The sequence below is a fragment of the Numenius arquata genome, chromosome 12 (genome assembly GCF_964106895.1).
Source record: "Numenius arquata chromosome 12, bNumArq3.hap1.1, whole genome shotgun sequence".
Classification (NCBI taxonomy): domain Eukaryota; kingdom Metazoa; phylum Chordata; class Aves; order Charadriiformes; family Scolopacidae; genus Numenius; species Numenius arquata.
The window spans coordinates 44,995,691-45,015,051 of record NC_133587.1 but is presented as its reverse complement, the minus strand read 5'-3'; the positions used below and the strand labels follow the sequence as shown (position 1 = coordinate 45,015,051).

General features: G+C 62.2%; 1 protein-coding gene across 7 annotated transcripts in view; it reads right to left on the bottom strand.

Annotated features, from left to right (window-relative positions):
* Positions 1–19,361, bottom strand: part of AGAP3 (ArfGAP with GTPase domain, ankyrin repeat and PH domain 3) — a 109,123-nt gene that overhangs the window by 64,621 nt on the left and 25,141 nt on the right. For 6 of the 7 annotated variants that reach the window (XM_074157785.1, XM_074157787.1, XM_074157786.1 and 3 more), the window contains 6 exons: positions 10,485–10,543; positions 7,301–7,388; positions 7,021–7,106; positions 6,567–6,708; positions 4,435–4,569; positions 648–775 (listed from right to left, as the gene is read on the bottom strand). In XM_074157785.1, coding sequence (XP_074013886.1) covers positions 648–775; positions 4,435–4,569; positions 6,567–6,708; positions 7,021–7,106; positions 7,301–7,388; positions 10,485–10,543 — 638 coding nt within the window. Of the gene's footprint in view, positions 1–647; positions 776–4,434; positions 4,570–6,566; positions 6,709–7,020; positions 7,107–7,300; positions 7,389–10,484; positions 10,544–15,720; positions 16,556–19,361 lie in introns of those variants that run through there. The other variant, XM_074157784.1, reaches the window with a different exon arrangement.

The following is a 19,361-nucleotide window of genomic DNA, read 5'->3' as shown; positions in this document are numbered from 1 at the left end:
GCACAATAAGGCACCTCCTTCACCACCACTCGCCCTGCTCTGGTTCCCGACCCGTCCCTCCTGGGTCAGCTCTGCTTCTCCAGAGTCACAGAACAAACTCCTCCAGCTGCACCATCCTCCCGGCACAGAGACCTCCAGTCCCTGCCACACTAACAATGCGCCAGAAGAACAGTGGCAGAGAGAAGAACCTCCTCTTCCTCTCTGCTACTCCTTCGATTTGCCACTGAATTCGCCCCTCCACAAATACATCCCCTCGGAAGCCCCCCTGTATGTGCAGGGAAGACCATCAGCTTCCCGCTTCCAGGGGGAGCAGAACCGTGGGCCCCTCTCACAGCCCCCCGCTCTGCCCAGGAGCTGCCCCGCAGACCGCTCCCAGCTCTGTGTGTCAGCACAAAGACACCACAGTCTTCAGAGACCGTGACCCAGACCTACTGCCTTAGACATGAAGCTTAACCTCAGGGCAAGCATCAAGCCGTTCTGGGCTATGGACAGAAGCTCTGGGGTGACAATGGCTCTGGTCTGCCCAAAGCTACTACAGGGCTGTCGTGTGAGCCTCGAGCTGGGCTGAATACACCAAGCAGTGAGTGACCCCAGGGGGTGTGCAGAGGCATTGGGGGTCCCCGGCTTTCCCTGTCCACGTTTCCCACCTGGTTGATGTGAACAGAAGGGATGGAGGCCGCCGAGACGGAGGAATGGCTGGGTGAATTGGGCAGGGACTTGCAGGGACCAATGGAAAGCTGCTGCTTCTTCCGTAGAGCCACCACCTTCTGAGCCACTGGAAGAAGGAAGAAAGGGACAGGGTCAGAGTTCAGAAAGCACCTTTCTCCACCCGCGGGTTTCTGGAGAGTAAGACCCAAACCCTTCATCTGACCGATGCCAACATCTGGGGCTTAAACTGCACCCCCCTGCCTTAACAGGGAGGATTTCTGCAGAATGCCCACCCTGACATCCCCCCTGTCCCCACAGCCATGCAGCCCAGCGGCGGGGGACAGCAGGCCGCAGGGCCAGTTCCCACGCTGGCCACGCCGAGTCCCCAAAGGCCACCTGCTCTCCCGGGTATCACACAGAGCAGTGACCTGACGTGGACACCAGGGACCCACCAGGGCCCTGGGCCGCTGCAGAATAATTCCTGGGCAGCCAGAGTTCCTTCTTGGTCACCCCCTCGCAACAGCTACAGGAGCCAGTCACCAAACTGAGTAGCCTGGGCAATGCCACCTTCACCAGCCTGGGCCCACGTGACCCTCATGGTCTCCAGATGTTCCAAAAACTCAGGTGAGGAACAACTCTCGCAGTTCCGGTGACCTCACCACCTGATGCCAAAGTCCAAAACTGCATTTCAACCTTCCCAATTTCCTGCCTTTAACGGAAATAAACACCTTGACCTGACCAGAGAGCGTGGCAGCAAACAGGGGAATTTGGGAGAACACATCGCCACTCCCCATCTCCTCTTGCAGACTGGCCGGGCACCCCATCCCCCCCCGCAGAAGGAGGAACCCTTCAGATGAACATGACCAAAGGCGTTGGAACATCCCACGTCCAACCCAGCACGTGCAGCCTTGCCATAAAGGAGCTGCCACGTTTTCCTTCCAGGAATTCAGGAGACACCACACCATACCCGTGGTGTGACTGAACCCCTTTGGGAAGGTCAGATGCCAAAAGCAATAGCCAAACCCTGTCCCCTCCCAGCTGCAGTGCCACATCCCACACAGGGACAGATGAAGGCCCGTGGGGCCACTGCCAGAAAAGATTTAGAAAAACTCCTCAGCAATTGCTGTCCTGGGCAAAGAGCCTGGCAGAGGCTCTGCCCTGTCACTCACCCGTTAGCGGAAACAAAGGAATTTATCAGAGGCCAGCAAGACCACACCAGTGGTGATATAATCTCACCAACCCTTAACTGAGGCATCTTGAGGCGGCCTTCGTGTTCCTGCTTGCTGGGCAGAGGCTCTTCCACCTCTTGAACATCAGCCAGATGTTCTCCAGGACAATTTCTGTCATCCCTTAACCCAGCCCCTGGGATCATTTGCTCATCACGATGTCCTTGGTTGCTCCAGGCAGCTCTGTGATGTACAACCAACGAGCCCAGCCCCAGCCATGGAACCTCTGTCCAAATGTGTTGCTGGGCGTTTGTTTGTCCAGTGTCACACGTGGGGCTCAGGTGTGCGTCAGTGCTTGGGGCACCATGGGGTATGTTAAAACACAGCACAGGTCCTGAACAGGTCACTGGAGAAACCCTCTACAGACACCAACAGGAATGGCCAGCTCTGGTAGGAGCATCTGGACAGAGGACAGGCACGTGAAGGTCCTCAGGGACACACCAAGGACCCTACAGAAGGTGGGGTGGCACCTCTTGGAGTTGCAGGGCCTCACACACCCCTGTGCCCAAACTCTCGGCCTCTCCATTGAAGTTCTCCTGCCAAACCATTCCTTGGAAGCATCCCTCACTGCCCTGGGAGACACGGTGACGCTGTCCCTCCCGTGCCCTTCACTCTTCAGGAACGGCGCCGAGACAATCACTGCCAAGGCACTCTTGGCAATCTGCTCTCAGACCGTTGCTTGCCATGGAAGTAGTCTGAAAAGGAAGCCCAAGAGCTGAGGGACTCCCACATGGCTTCATGCTACCTTCCTGGCATCCTCTAAACTCTGGGAGATTTCTGCACATGGGAGCTCTGTGAAGGCAATTTTGAGAAGAAAGCTCTTGAGCCATACCCCTCCAGAGCCAAGAAGTCAGAAGGCAGGTTCAGGATCAGCCTCCACCTCCCCAGAGCTCTCCGTGAGCAGGGGACCACTCCGAGCCACCCCTCAGGGCGGGCTCACCCCTGGGGAAGCTCTGGAACCGCAGGTGGTGTCTGTGGGCACTGGAGGACACAGCCCAGCCGCTGCCACCCTTCCTCCTCACGATGTGTGAAGCCACAGGCAGCCTGTCCCCTCTCTTCACAGAAGCAGTGACGGTGACAACATCTGGTGCCGGCAGCAACTTGGGAAGGATGGGAGAAGAGCGGTTCCCACGCAGGGAAGAGCATCTCCAGGGGGACTCTGACCAGGCCCAGCAAGGAGAGAGTCACCCCTTTTCTGCAGGCTGTGCTTCCCTTCCACAGCAACTTTCAGAGGCCCGACCGCCCGCACAAATCCTCTGCCACTCCAGAAGATCCAACACAACTACAGCTACACACTGAACATGGTCTAGATTCCTGCACAACAACCACAAACTGAACTGCAGACCCAACAGCCAGGAAGTGCTCTGGGCACGGAGGAAGGGTCCCTGCTGCACCTTGCTGAGCTGGAAGGGGGGCACCGCAACAGTCGGAGACACCCAGTCCTTGGAGAACCTCTGAACAGTCGGTGAAGGTGGAGATCCGAGGTTCTTCTTCTGGAGGCCTCCACCACGCTGAGCAGCACCCCGAGGAGACCCAGGGGCCTTCGCAGAGGCAGCAGCTTGGGAAGGACGAGGGCTCATGGCGAGTCTCCTCCACAATGGGACTCGGTCTGGACTTGGAGGAGGTTCAAGAGGGGCCGAATACAGCACTTCCCTACGCATTTTTGCCAACAATTAATGAAAAGAGGGCTATTGATAAAAAAAGTAAGGATTCTTTAAAACTTGAATTCGACCGGCTTTGGCTTCTAGCATTGGCTCTCCGCTGGCCTGCAGACTCCTAGTACCTGAGATGTTCTCCCCATGTAGACAGGTATGTGGATGCTCTTACACTGCAATCAAGTCACCTCTCAGCCTTCTTTTTAATTTATTCAATGGATAATCTCTTTGAGTGTCTCACTATCATGTATTTTTTCCAGCCTTTGATTAATTTTTGTAGCTTTTTTTTTTAATCTTCTCTGTTTCTCTGTGTCCTTTTGAAGTGCAGACACCCAAGTTTGACAACACTCCGGTAACATTCCTGCACCCGTTGGGATTTCCACCCACTGCTGCCCGGCTCCCTCACCCCGGGACAGCCCCAGCCCCTGGCAGGGCGATCGCACCCTGTGTTCCACACGCTGCTTCCAAGAGGAAGAGCTGCCCCATCCGGCCCTTCCGTTGCCATTCCCCTGTCTCTGGCACCCAAAGGTTCCATTCTGCCTCCTCCTCTCCTCCTCTTCACGAAAGGCCACCAAACCCCTCTCCACACCCTCACGTGCCCTCTGCAGGCTCACACAGACCCACCTCGGGGACACAACCATCCCCACGGTCCCTCGTGCACATCCACGTGCACTCTACCTATGTGCCACACGCTCAGGAATCACTCACACAGCATGTCCTCCTGCTCAGACCCGGTCTGCGTGTGTAAAACAACGGCACAGGAACGCATCTGAACTGCCTTGTTCTAGCCGAGAGCCAGTCCAGGCAGCGTGAGCCCCTCTTGGGGGTCCAGGCAGCGTGAGCCCCTCTCTGGGACATCACCGGGGCCCTGTCCCCCCCGGATACCCCCCGCCAGCAGCCGTTACCATCCTGGAAGACTCTCTCCACGTTCAGGCCGTAGGTGGCACAGGTCTCGTAGTATGTGCAGCGCTTCAAATCATTGGAGAGTTTCCGCGCCCGGGAGTCGTCGATGACCCGGGGGTTGGTGGCGCTGATGGCGTCTGGGAACCAAAGGGAGAAGAGGTTAAAAGGCAAGTACCTGCATCCCATCTGTCCCCAGGCCCCAGGGACACTTCTGACTGCCCTCCCTCCCTTCACACACTGAGACACAGAGTACCCCTGTCCTGTAAATGCCTCAGGTTACAGCCCCAGGTTTGTAGAAAAACAGATTTGTCAAATGAACCTTTTAAAATGAACTGGTTTTTAGACGAACTGTTTTTTTAAATGGACCTTATTCAACGCTGCAAACCACCCAGCCACTGAGGTCTCTGGGGACAGAAACCAGTGGGAGCTGTGGCTGGCATGGCGAGGCAGCCTGGGTGTTGGGAACGGGACACACCATTCACACAAGCACACGGTGACCAGTGGAGCTGTCAGAGACAGTGGGACACTCAGTGACAGCAGACAGAGTGCTGGGGACAGAGGTGTGAGCAGCCTGACCCTGGGTCCAGCTGCAGCCTCATCTGCGTGAAGGTGCACGGTGTTTCCATGCCTTAGGAATGACTAACGTTGCCGCCTGCCAACGTGCCACTGGCCATGGCTGCTGGAACGAGCGAGGGCACTCCTCTGCAAGGCCACCTCAGCTGCAGAGACAAATGCATTTGCCAGTCTCGATGGTTTGGGGTCTCACGGCCATACCCTACGGATTGAAGAACCAAAGGGAGAAACGATCCTGGGTCAACTGGGAAAGACCGAGCTGCTGGGATGCGCTCACTGGGGCCCTGGTGGACAACACTAAAAAACAGGCTTAATTTGTACTCCAGATGGCTGCAAAGTGCTCACGTGTTTCGGAAAAAACACATTCCCAAGAGGATTCTGATTCCTGAAGACGTGCCAGGGACAAGCAGGGGCTGCAAATGAACCCTCTCAGGAGCAGCCGAAGGAGTCCTGGGACTCGCACTGTAAGGAAGTTACCCTCGAACTCCCCTGTGACCGTACCGAGGCTGTGACCCCCCTGGCTCTAAGTTGGGGACAACGGTCACCGGCCCCTCTGCCATCACTCCTCCCCTCCTGAGCCTCCAGGGCACACGCTGCAGCAACCCCTGCCCCGTCCTCAGCCAACATCGCTCAGTCCTGACACCCATTCCACAACCTTTAAATAGCAGAAGTTTAACAACTTTGTTCTATGCCTAATCTGGGGTCCAGAGCAGACACCCCTGTGACTCCTGCTGTCACTGCCTGGATTTCCAGCCTCAGAGTCTCCTCGTCACCAGGAACAGGTCGTGCTGCTCAGGAACCGGGTTCTGCCAACACCTCCTTCCCTCGCACCCTCCCTCCCCCGCTCCTGCTCCCTGCCATCACCCTCACATCCAGACACCTTCTGCAGCCCTGGCTCCCTCTGCCCGTGCTTCACCCTCTACAGGCAGGAGGGACACTGGTTTCGGAAGAGCGGAGCCCAGACCTGCAGCGATGCCCTCGTGGCTGCCCATCTCTGCATCCTGCATCCCTGCACCCCGGGCACACACAGCAAGGCTTTTGGAGGCCAGGAATGGGCTGGGGAGGGATCCTGCCCAAGGGCTGCCCTCTCTCCCGGCAGCCCCTCTCCATTGGCAGCCCCTGGCCCAGACAGGCCTGGGGAGCTCCAGGCTCTGCATCTCCTGTCCCCACTGCCAGCCTCAGCTGCGGTTTCGTGACAGATCCCTTACAGTCCCCATCCCAGCCCTCACTGGCTCCAGCCCCCAGCCCTGTGGGGACAGGGGGGCAAGGGCAGTTCTGGGTTCTGCTGCTCTTCCCACATCCCTCAGGGGAGATGGAGCTCCACAGCTCAGGCCTCTTCTCGGGTGCTGAAAGCAAAGCTGCCCCCTCCCCAAAAACCTTGCCTGCTGCAGCTCAGCCCAGAGGACAAGGGGTGACCCCCACAAACCCGGGCCCGGGCTCCTGCCCACTCCCCGCTGTCACAGACCAGCACCCTGAGCTCTCTCGCCAGCGTGGACGTGTCCCCGGTGCTCCTGCCGGAGTCAGGGAGGATGCGGGGAGGTCCCAGCCGCCCCGCTCTCACCCTGCGTGCCCACCAGCACCATGGGCACCTCGGCGGTGTTCCGGTAGCTGCAGAGCCGCAGGTAGTAGTTGTAGACTGTCTGGAAGCTGATCTCATCCTCCAGGCTGAAGACAAACACCACGGCATCGACCCAGGCAGCAAACTGCAGGAGAGACACCGGCTGTCACAGCCCAGACAGTCCAGAGCCCCCTGCCCACAGCCACCAGCACGGCAGCCACAGGGCCAGCACAGGGGGCTGTGGCCAGGGTCAGTCCAGCCCCTGCAGCACAAGGTCCCCGGCACCGCGGGGACCCCAGGGTCACCATAGGGGTGGCCCCTCCTCAGGCCTCGCAGTCCTGGTGTGCTCCCACCACCCAGCTCCCCAGAGGCATTCGGGCAGGTCCCTCCCCAGGAGCCCTCTGATTCCTCCAGAGGAGGGGGTGGGAAGGGACCATGGGGGGCACGGTTCTCCTACCTGGAGTTCGGGGGGGCCCCCTTCATCTCGGATCAGCAGCAAGTAACTCTGACCGTCCACTACGATTTCCTTCTTGAATCGGCCGCCTTGGGAAGAGAGCAAAGCAGTGGGTGAGGTGAGGGGGGGGCACTCAGGGGAGACCCCTAAGGAAGGCCAGGGGAGGCTGCAGAGCCCGGCGGCCGCAGTAGGCGGGGTGCAGAGACAGGGGGACACCTTTAGAGCTGGGGAGAGGAGCGAGGACCCAGGCCACTCCCCAGACTCCCTGGAAGCCAGACCTTACCCTCGGGAGACTCCTCCTGCACGTAGGTGCCGGTCAGGTAGCGGTGCACCAGGGCCGACTTGCCGCTGGACAGGTTGCCCACGATGCCCTGGAAGAGAGGGGAGCATCACCCACCGCCCGCAGGCCCGGCACCATCCCCTCTACACCAGGCGAGGCCACCAGTGACCGGGCACGTGCCGATGGGCAGAGGCGGTGGTGAGAGGGCACAAGGGATGGCACAACCCCACTGAGAAGCCCGGGGGCATGGGCTGGTCTCAGTTGGGCAGGGAGCAGTGGGTACTGGGGCACAGCCACCCAGACAGAGGGTGGTGAGGACCCTTGTCCTCCCCCAAACCAGTGCAGCCCCCTCAGAGCCACGTCAGCCCTTCCCACAGCCCTCCTGCTCCTCGGGGCACCCGCCCTCCCAAGCCACAGTCAACTCAGAAGGAAAAAGCCCTATTCTCCCAAGCCCAACACCCCAAATTTTGGGGATGGAAAAAGGAAAAACCCTCTTCTCCCAGCCCAACACCCCAAATTTTGGGGATGGAAAGGAAAGGAAAAAACCCTCTTCTCCCAGCACAACATCCCAAATTTTGGAGTGTCAGAACTCCTGACAGCCCCTGACAGAGGGAAAAGGACACGCGTTGGGTGCAGCTGCGGCATCTGCACCGGCAGCAAGGCACAGCGCTCGCGTCCCGCTGCGGCAGCGATGCTGCTGTAGCAGAGCACTCGCATCCCGGTGCTGCCAGCTGTGCTGTCCAGGCAGAGACACCGGCACCAACCTTTAACCAAGCTGAAAAATAAAGATGCCCAGCACCAATCTGTGGCTGGGCTGAAGCACACCGGGCTGGGTCTGTTACTCCGGGTCACCCAGCAAATCTGCTGCACAGCAAAGGTGTCTGTCCCAGGAGGGGTCAGCCCGAGAGCCCAGTTCTTCCTAACGCCAGCATTTCCCCAAGGGTTTCAAACACCCCCAGTGCCTCAGGGCTGGCAAGTGTGCTCGCCTGCTGATGGGCCACACGGCTGGGGTGGGCGAGAGGGAGCCGAGGAGGAGAGGCATCTCCTGCTGCACCCCCGGGACCACTGCAGCCCCGTGCAGAATGGAGCCCTCAGACACCCCCCCGAGAGCTCAGGACCTGCCCAGCTTTCCCCATCCCTGTCCCTGCCACCCCAGGCCCAGCAGAAGCAGCTCCTGCGTGACGTCCTTCCCTTTCCAGCCACAGAAGAAGAAATCCCGGAGGAGCACCCTATCGCCCCGAGGTCTGCGCAGTGTCCCAGCACGGCCGGCTGTGGCCACCCAGCCCTGCACACCATGGAAAGGGCTTCAGCTGGGACTGTGAAAGGGCCCCAGGCTTTTGGGAAGAGCTGCACTGGCCAGATGGAACCCCGGAGCGACAGAGATCCCTGGGGGTCATGGAAAACATGGGAAAGGGATTGTGCTAATTGAGGAAGAACGAAAAGCTCTGGATTTGTTTAGCTTCCAGCACTGCCCTGCAGAACGTTGAGCTGTCAGAGGCAACACACAGAAGAGCTGCAGGAGTATTGCTGAACAGACGCGTGTTTTACAAGTCAAGCTAACAAATGAATATGCAGGGTTTGTTTTAATTTTTCCTTAACTGCAGATAAGAAGAGCTGTGGCAGAGTGGTGCTGGTAGGGTTTGCAAAAAGGTTTCTTGTTTCTTGGATTAAGACAAAAAAAATATGAATCCTGAAAGGGCTGAAGGGAGACACGCCAGGAGCCTTTTTAAGGCAGTTAGACGCTGCCGGGGAGAGCATCAGCAGAGCGGGGTGGTGGAACAGACCCCCCGAGGTCCCCGAGAACAGACACAGACACTCAGGAGTCCCGCAGCGTCCTGCCCCCTCAGCGTCCCCTCCAGTGCCACCCCTGTGCTGGCAGCACGGGCACCAAGGGTGGCCCAGACGGCGCAGGAGCTCGTGGCCACCAGCGAGGAGATTCCGCTCCCTCCCTCAGCCTGGGCTCGGGGTCTGCCCCCTGTGCTCGCCCGCCAGCTCTGGCTCCTCCGTGTCCTCCTGCACCCCTGACCTGTGCCAGCGCATCGCCACTAGTGATGGCAGGCCACGGGAAACGTCCTCCGTCTCAGAGGGGCTGCACCCCGAGACCAGCCCCCTCCCTCGTGCCCTTGTCCCACACAGACGGGCTGTGTTGGGGTGACCACAGACCATACCCCACAGGTAGGAGATGGAGCTGGGTAACGCCGTGCCCGTGAAACCCACCCCGCGCTGACAAACCAGAGCTTCACCCTCTGCTTGGCAGAACAAAGTCCCTGAGGTGACATTTGTGTCCCACCAGCATCCCTGCACGGTAGGGACACCTGGGGCAGCCATGGCCAGAAGGTGGCCAGCAGAGGCCAGGGAGGCACCAGCCAGGCTCAGGAACTCCCTGTCAAGGGACCTGCATGAGACATCCAGTTCTTGGCAATTAAATGGCAAGACGGTTGTCACCAGATGCCAATGGATGTGATCAATAAAATAACATCTCTGACCCCACTTACTAACAAAAAGGAAACCCAAGCCTTTTTAGATGTTGTGGGTTTCTGGAGAATGCATATTCCAGGTTATAGTCAGATTGTGAAACCTCTCTATGAAGTGACTCGAAAGAAAAATGAGTTTGCATGGGGTCCTGAGCAACAACAAGCCTTTGAACAAATTAAACGAGATTGTGCGTGCAGTAGCCCTTGGACCAGTCTGAAGAGGACAGGACATTAAAAACATGCTCTACACCGCAGCCGGAGACAACGGCCCTACCTGGAGCCTCTGGCAGAAAGCCTAGCCTGTAAAATTACTGAACAGACAGTTGGTTCTGTTTTATCTCAAAGCGGGACACTCCTGCACTGGGATGGCTGCTTTGAGGGTGACAAACAGGGACAAATGCCCAAACCACCACTCGGGATCTGACCCTGCGTCTGCTGCGCCAGAAGGTCCAGTGCTGGACCCAGCCGGGAGTTTCAGCCAGGGGAAGGGTGAGGTGATCAAACATTGCCTTTCCACCTTCACATCCGAGCGACCAACAACCTCTCACAAGCACGAGGCACCGAGAAGCCCTCGCCTTCCCCCAGCTCCTCTCTCCCCTCCCTGCGGCTGAAGCCCCTGCGCATTTCCACCAGGTCACGTTAAAACGTGGGGTTTTCCTGGGGGTTCGGAGAAGGATAAGAGGCCCCGGGGTGCCCGAGGCAGGAGTACTCACCACCTTCAGCTCAGGCACCGAGCGGCTCAGGGTCCACTCCTGGCTGTTCACAAACGAGTCTGCAGAACAGAAGGAGAAATCATCAGGGCATGGTGGTCTCCCTCCAGACCCCCGTGAGGATCCCGCCACGCTCTCCCCAGGCAGGAGATTTACGGCTCGACCCTCCCACCCCGTCCGGAGCCACGAGGCTGCGTGAGGTGCCCGGGAGGCTCCGGAGCTCGGGACAGGGAGAGCGGCTGAGCCGGGGCAGGGGCCACAGAGCCCAGGTCCCCAGGAGGGAGCACACAGCCCTACAGTGTCCTCTCCTCGAGGCACGGGGGATGCACCAGAGACCGGACGCCTTTTGGGGGACACGTGCTGTGAAGAACCCCAGAACTGAGGGCCTATCGTGGCGAAAGCAGTGCCCTGAGCGTCGGCTACACCAGCCCGTCATACGCAGGGCACACTGTAATCTATGCTCGTGACTGAAAGTGAACACAATTAATTACGTGTACGTTAGGTAATTTGCAGAATAGGTTAAGAAGGTTGTAGCAGTGAGTCCCGGCTTGGAGCGGCGCAGGGAACACCCTCTCTGCTGCCACAGGAATCACCAACACTTCACCTACACCCAAACAGTTCCCAGGAGCCGGTCAAACAACAGACTCCCAAATAAAACCAGACTTGGAGAAGGAGGGGCGAGAGCCTGGAGAACACCTGGAATATCAGAAATAGCCAGCGGCCACTCCTGACAAAACCCGAGCCCTTCATTTGCCTCGGACGAGGAAGTTCATCCTCCACCTGAAGGCAGATGGAGCTGTGGGGCGGGGGGGAAACAAAGGAGCAGCACTTACTGTATGTTAATAATGTAATAAAGGACTTTCGGAGACCGGAAACCCTGGGGAGCACCGCTGCTTTCCCTGTGAGGACAGGCTGAGAGAGTTGGGGGGGTTCAGCCTGGAGAAGAGAAGGCTCCGGGGAGACCTCAGAGCCCCTTCCAGTCCCTAAAGGGGCTCCAGGAAAGCTGGGGAGGGACTCTTGACCAGGGAGGGGAGCAATGGGATGAGGGGGAAGGGTTTGACACTGACAGAGGGGAGATGGAGATGAGATGTGGGGAAGAACTTCTTTGCTGTGAGGGTGGTGAGAGCCTGGCCCAGGTTGCCCAGAGAAGCTGTGGCTGCCCCATCCCTGGAGGGGTTCAAGGCCAGGTTGGAGGGGGCTTGGAGCAACCTGGTGTGGTGGGAGGTGTCCCTGCCCAGGGCAGGGGGTGGCACTGGGGGGGGCTTTAAGGTCCCTTCCAACCGAAACCATTCCATGACTCTATGACAAAGCAGACACTCCAGGTAGCTGATGTCCCTCTGTCAGTCGCCCTGGACACCCCCAGTGACCCACAGGCCACTCTCATGGGACGGGCAGCATCACACACTAAGAGGCAAGACCAGAGCCCTCCCTCCCAGAGGCTGGACACGATAGCCCCCTCACGTTACAGCCACCACGGTGGGACCCGGCCACGGCCACACCGACCCCCTGCTGCTCGCTGTGGCGAGGAAGGGTCTGCCCGGGCAGAGCCGACCCCCGGCCCCGGCTGCTCCCGGCAGGGGGTGAAGAGCAGCGGGTTCATCCACCTCCTGCTTCAGGAGCGCTGCTGCCGGGCGCCTTTGGTCTCCGCACACAGCAACTAATAATTAACCAGCTTGTTATCCAAGCCACGGGGGAACTCACTTGGAGGCTGAAACCAGCCTGGGAAGCAGGTCGTGGGCCGAGCAAACCCCGCGGTGCCCACACAGACCGCGTCTCAGCGCCCACCCGGGCGGATGAAAGGGCAGGAGGGAGCGACGTGCCCGGGCAGAGCCGCCCTCCCCGAGGGGTCGATAACGACCCAGCGCCGGCACAAGAGACATTTCTCCAGGTCAAGGATGGGCAGGGCACGGGCAGCGCTCCCGAGAGCCCAGCCAGCAGGGCCGCCCCGCGCGGGACACCATCCCGGCAAAGACGGTCTCACCAGAGCTTTGACCGCTCGGCGGCAGCGCAAGGGGAGGATCCGGCCCCTCTCTGGGAAACGGGGCGAGATTACCAACGGCCGCCCTCGCTCCTGGGCCCAACGGCTCGGGGCAGCGGCCGCAGCAGACGTCAGAAGAGCCACACGATTTACGCCCCTCAGCACCGTCTGCCTTCCAGCCCCCATCCGAACACCCGCAGACCGAGGAACCCAATTCCCCCTGCTCCGACAGCCGGGCAGGGGCTGAGGAAGGGACAGCCCAGCGGAGCTGGGGACGTGGAGAGACCCATAACCCAGGGCTGCCCCACGCAGGGGCTCTGCGGGCACCTGCCTCCCCGGTAAAAACTGTTCCAGATTTCTCTGACCTGGGCTCGAGCTGCTTAACCCCACGAGCTACGGCAGGGTAAGATCACAAAGGCACTGCTTTTTGAAGCCCGCTCTTCTTCTGGATGCCCAGAGACCGCAATCAGAGCGCGGAAACCTCTGCACCCGCAGATCCTCCGATCTCAGCCCAAAATCAGGCCTTTCAGACCCAGACCCAACAGCTCCTTCCTGGATACCTTTTGGATTTCCTACGTTTCTCTGAAGTCTGGGCCCAGCCCGGATCCAGCATCCGAGGCACAGTCTCTAAACCCCCCTCTGACCCTCACCGGCGCTCCCAGCGCAGCTCAGGCAGGTACCGACAGGAGACGATACATATCATTACCCACTCCATTCGCTATGCAAACTGCACTTCATTAACGTGAAAACACCCCCCTCATCTCCCCGTCGTCTCCTCTCACACGTGCCCTGCGCGTTAGTCCGGGGCCAAGCACCAAGCAGGAGAGTGAAAGGGAGTCACCGCCGATCTTAAAGCACCTTAAAAAGCAGGGCATCGTTCCGGGAGAGGGGAACGTGATTGTGAGAAACTCTTCCCGAGCTGTGGAGTCTGGATCCCGCTGTGGGGGATGCTGCACAGGGAAACCTCCAGCCCCAAACCGGTCCAGCTTTCCCAGCCTGTGCCTGTCAGGGCTTCTCCAGAGCCCACACCTCCCTTCCCAAGAACGCTCCCAGAACCGCTGCCCACCATTACTTGGGGTCAGTCCCCGCTGGCCAGGTTCGATGTGGACTTTGTTCTCCGGCCCCAGGGACATTTACGGAAAATCATGCTCTCCATCAACCTTCATCCCCTCACAGAGACCAGCCCTCCGAGTCTGTTTTGGGCAACAAACTGCGTTCCCCGGATCACCCCTCGCCGTGCTTGGTTGTGGCTGAGCCCCTCCACCCGCAGGGGGCTAAGGGGACCCACACGGTCCAAGAGAGGTCTGGGCAGGGCTGGGGGAGCAGCACCGAGACCCTCCTGGCTCTGGGGTGGGACGGGCTTTGGGCCCTGGGTTGGGGCTCCGGGCAGAGCACGGCGCCGGGTAGGAATGTGGGCTTGATGCAAACACTGCGGGTACCGGGAGCAGGGCAGCGGTGCTGGCGGGCATCCCGGCCCGCGCTCACGTATCCCAGCTTCTCCAAGGGCTGGTAACCGCAACCGCAGCTGCAACCCCTGGGGGGGCGTTGGGGCCCCACCAGCAGCTCTCCCAGGGCCGAGGTGGGCAGCGCTGCCACAAAGCACCAACGCTGTTGGCCCATGAGTCTGAAACAGGAACGGGGCAGGGATCTCCTGAGCTGCCATGTCCAGCCTGTCCACGCTGGAGCACTACGTCCATCTACATCCTCCCGGCCAAGGGGCTGGCGGGTCCCACCAGAGCAAGCCACAGCCCACGGACCAGTGTCCTGAGTGGAGGGACAATGGGGAGAGAGAGGGGACACTGGGCAGGACAAGCATCAGCGGCTTTGGTCTGCAGACTTCACCGCTGCTTCTTCGCACCTTGTTGACCCCAGGAGGACGCAGCTCCAGTGGATACAACCAAGCTGAATGGCAAAAATAGTGTTCTAAGCGAAGACGGAACCAAATACAGCTCCATCACGCAGGGTCTGCTCTGCCGTGATGAGCCACGGTCCCAGAGACAGTCCAGAAAGGCCACCCCTGAGCTTGTCCCTCCAGTATGAGCCACGGTGGCAAGCGCTACCCCCCTGACAAGCAGTGGTCTGGCATTCCCTGGCCACTTCCAGGGAGGGCCCCCAGCCCTCGCTGGTGCAGCCCAGCGGAGCCTCGGAGGCCTCTCCAGCCGACGGACCCAAAGGGAGCCCCAGCCTGTCCCAGGAGAGCAGCCGGGCTGGGGCTGAGGACACCAGCTCAGGTGCTGCTCAACCTCAGCTGCTCCCCTGGGAACGCGGCCGCCGGGCCGGCTGCTGCTGGCGCAGCTCCTGCTGGAAGCCACCGGCAAGCAGTAACAGGCCCCCCGCCGCACGGGCAGGGCCCGGATACACCCACATTCCCCAGCCATGAGCGCAGCCACCCCTCGCCTGGGAACCTCCCGCCACCCAGACGGCACCCGGCCGCTGGCACGGGCACCCCTGCCCGAGCATGGCCCCCCAGCAGGAGCGCACGGCCGGGGACCACGGCGGGGTCCCGTCCCTTCACCCCCCGGGGCAGCCTCAGCCACCCACCCCGAGCCTCTGGGACCCTTCCCCGGAACACGGCAAGCCACAGGGACAAGGGGGACCGGCTGGAGCTCGGGGCGCCAGCTGTGCTGCTCCTGTGCTGGTCCCTGGAGCCCAGGCACGGAGCCCCTCCGGGCAGCGCTGCCTGGGACGGTGCGGATCCCTCGGGAGCCCGCCAGCCCCGATCCCTCCTCCCTGTGCACACAGGCCAGCGTTCAATGCCAAGGACCCCCACGGCTGGGCTCGCCCGCACCTTTGCTGCTGTGGGCCGGGGAGGGGATGGGCACAGAGGCACAGGCGGCGTTGGCCACCACTCGCTCAGGAGCCCACTCACAAGACCCCTCTCCCCCTCCCACAGCTTCAGTTCCCTCTGCTCCCCCGACGCCGCTGCGTGAGGCTCAGCCCTCCCTGCCCTTGCTGGGGGGCAAAGCCAGACGTGGGATACGCACTCGGCTCCCAGGTATCCGGCCGGCAAGGGAGCATCCCCTCCCAGCTAGCCATGCCACGGCTCCTTCAGCACCAACGAGCCCATGGCCACTGGAGCGTGAAACAGCCCCATGAGCACTCACGCTGTCCCCCTACAGCCCAGCTTTCCCCAGTGCAAACCCTGCACAGCGCTGGGACGCAATGGGGTGGCCTGTGCCCAGCCCCATGGGCCACGGTGGTCCATCCCCGCAGACCCCAGGGGGCTCTGGCCAGGCCAGCACGGCTCCGGCGGTCACTTACCCAGGGCTCGCAGCGGCCCGCTGCCCAGGAGGACGGGCTCGGCACCACCGTGGGGGTCCTTGGGGCAGGCGCCGCCGGTGCTGCCGCGCTCCCGCCTTCGGAAGCGGCTGGTGAGGAGTCTCCAGAGCCCCCCCGGCTGCCCGGGGTCGGGGTGCAGCCGGCCCCCGACCCTGCCCAGCTCCGGGTAGAGCAGGTCCCGCTTGCTGGGGCAGGTGTGCAGGGAGCTGGCGTCCCCCTCGCTCTTGGTGCGGAGGCGCGCGGGGCGCAGGAGACCCCCCGACTCCGAGCGCCGCAGCTCGTGGCCCCGGCGCAGGCGGAAGCTGAAGCTTTTGCGCAGGGAGCTGAAGTTCTTCCTGGGCCCGGGGCTGCTCCGGCCGCTGCCCCCGAAGAGGTTCCAGCGGCGGCTGCCCCACAGCGAGCCCCCCCGGAGGAAGCCGGGGCTCTCGGCGGGGTGCGGGGGCCGGGCGCCGGGCAGGAAGGTCATGCTGCTGGGGCGCGGCGGGCGCTGCGCCCCCTCGGGCCCCTCCAGCAGGGCGGCCGTGCCCTCGCCCTCCCCGGCCGGCCCGGGCCTGCGGGGCGAGCGCAGCCTGAAGAAGTCCAGGAGGCTGCCGCGGGCCGGGGCGGGGGGCGGCGGCGGCAGCAGGGCCCCGGCCAGCCCGTTCCCCGCCGCGCAGAAGCTCTTGGGGCGCCGCCGCTGCTGCTGGGCGGCCTTGAGGGCGGCCTGGACGGCGGGGACGCCCTGCAGGTCCAGCGACTCGCAGACGCTGACGGCGCGGCGGGGGCTCGGCCGCGGGGGGCCCCGGCCCGCCCCGCTCCAGCGCCAGCCCTCCGCCATGCTCAGCGGCGGGGCTGCCCCATGGCCCCGGCCCGCTCTGGGCCGCTGCCGGCCGGCCCCGGGGAGGCGGCGCGGCGGGACCCCGCTCGCCGCCCGCTGCCTGACGGCTCCCACGCCGCGCCGGCATGCCCGGGCCGCGCTCCGGCAAGCCGCCAGCGCGGGGCCGGGCCCGCCCCGGAACGGGGCCGGGGATGGGGATGGGGCCGGGGCCGCCCCTCCCGGGGCCGCCGCCCGCCCCCAGCCCCGGGCGGGCCGGCGCTGCCCCGGCGCCGCGGGCAGAGGCTGCGGGGCCGTCCCGGGCAGGCGCTCGCGCCTCCCCCGCGGCGCTCGGCTGCAGCCCCGGGGCAGGGCCGGTCCCCGCCACCGCCCGGCCGTCCGCGGGGGCAGCCCGCACCCGGGGAGCGGCGGCGCTGCCCGTCCGGCCCGCACCCGCCACGCCGGTGGTGCCGCCGCCCGGCCCGGGCCCCGCTAGGGCAGCACCGAGCGCCGGGGGCAGGACCGGCCCGGACGGGGCTGGAGCGGGACCGGGACCGGGGCCCCTCGGCGCGGCGCCGACACTGCCCGCCAGGGGGCGCAGCGCTCCCGCTCGCCGCTGCCGCCGGGCGCCCCCGCGCGGCTCCGGGAGACACCGCCCCCCCAGCCCCGGGGGACCAGCACCGGGAGAGCCCCGCTTCCCCACCGCGCCCCCTTCGCTGCCTGCAGAGCCCCCATCTCCAGCATCACCCCAGGACCATCCTCCTCCTCCTCTCTAACGCGTTTTCCCTCTCCATGGCTTTCCTCCCCCTCAGCGCAAGCAGGATCCGCTCTCACTCCAGAAGGGAGGGGGGGGAAGATGCTTCCCTCTTAAAATTATTTTTACCTTTCTGAGAGCTCCGTTTGCTAAACCAGCCCAGGTCTTCTCCTGCAACCCAAAGCCTCTTCAGGGAACATCTCAGTAACAGCACCTCTTCTTCCTCCTCCTTATCACAGAATCACAGGATGGTTTGGGTTGGAAGGGACCTTACAGCCCCCCCAGTGCCACCCCCTGCCCTGGGCAGGGACACCTCCCACCACACCAGGTTGCTCCAAGCCCCCTCCAACCTGGCCTTGAACCCCTCCAGGGATGGGGCAGCCACAGCTTCTCTGGGCAACCTGGGCCAGGCTCTCACCACCCTCACAGCAAAGAAGTTCTTCCCCACATCTCACCTCCATCTCTCCTTTTCCAGTTTGAAGCCTTCCAGGGAGTTCTGTGACTCCACTGCCTTGACTCTTCCAAATCCCACCAGCTTTTAGGACTCAGCCCTCTCTTCAGTCCCTCATCATCCTCCTCCACAGTGTGCCCTCGCGATCTTCCTGGACACCCCATCTCCTCTCCTGTTCAGGGACGCACCCAGGCCTGGTTGCTGCCCACAGCCCCAGGACAAAGCCCAACCCCACCTCACCACGAGGCACCACCATGTTCAGCCCTTCCCTTCCCCACAGCCAACATCTCGGCTGAGCCCCCTCCTCTCCCTTCTCCATCCTCTCCAAAGCCCACAGGTTCCACCACCCACCTTCCCTCCCACCACCCCCCCCACTACACAGACCACCATCACCCCGCTGCATGAGCAGAGCTACTGCCCAGCAGCCTCTCCCCTCAGCTCAAGCTCCTTCTCTTCTCTTGGCTTTTTTGCACCTTTCCAACAGTAAAACCCCCAGTTCAGCCGTACACCCCCCCCCGCTACTCTGTGCCCAATGCGGAGCAGCCACCAGACCAAGGACCGGCCCAAAGATGCCCCTGCCCTCCCCGTGGCGATGCCTCTGGGGCAGACGAGGGGACGCATCCAGCTCCTCTCCCTCCCGAGACGGGCACCGGCGTCTGAAACGGAGCAGAAGGCGCCTGACAACGCGCCAAAGCTCCGGCTCCACCATCTGTGCCAAGGTCACAGGGACACGGGAGCTGCCAGACTGGCTCTGACCCTCGTCCCCATCATCCGCCGCCCCGTCTCCCCGCAGCAGCCGCACTGCGGCGCCAGGCGAGGGGCTCTGCACCACGCAGCCACCAGGGAACCTCTCCCAGAGAGCGCCGAGCGCCAGAGGAGGCTTGGCTGGGAGAGCACGGCATCTCCATCACCTCATGCACGGCGTCTCCATCGCCGAGCCCTCAGAACCCACCACTGGGACGCCCGTCAGCAGCGGCTCAGACCTGGCCCTTGGGCAGGGAACCAGAGCAACGCCCTCCACGGTCCTTCCCAGCCTGGCTCCCAGGGACGGGGATTGCTCCTGTAACCAAGCAGGGTCACCCATACCCATCCCTTCCCCAAATCCTGGGTTTAATTCCTGCTGTAACAACACCAGATGGTACACCTTCTATAGGAATCTCATCTTTACTAAAATATTCTGCCAAGTGCTTGGCTTCAGCTATGGCTGAATCACAGAGGGGCTGAATCTGCTGGGAAGGAGGTGTCTCCGAGGGACCATGTCCCCCACGCTCCGCTGCCGAGGTGGGACCAGCCGCACCATCCCACCTCCTCCTGCCCCATCCCGGCACCCTCCTCGCTGCTCCTGCTGCTCCCCCTCCACCGACTGCTCCAAATGCCCCGTCTGCACATCAAGGAACCGCTTCTGCTGGACCCGGAGCGGAGGGAAGAGCAACAGACTGTGTTCTTCCCGAGGACCTACAGAGAAACACAGGGCTCCCCTCAAACAACAACGTCTCCTTCTCTGTCCCTCCAAGAACCATATTTTTAAAGCTATTACTGGTTTTAATGCACTCCCTTCGATTCCCTACAGTTTGTCCACCACCTTTGTCTAAACGGAGTGCCAGAACCTGGGCACAACATCCAGC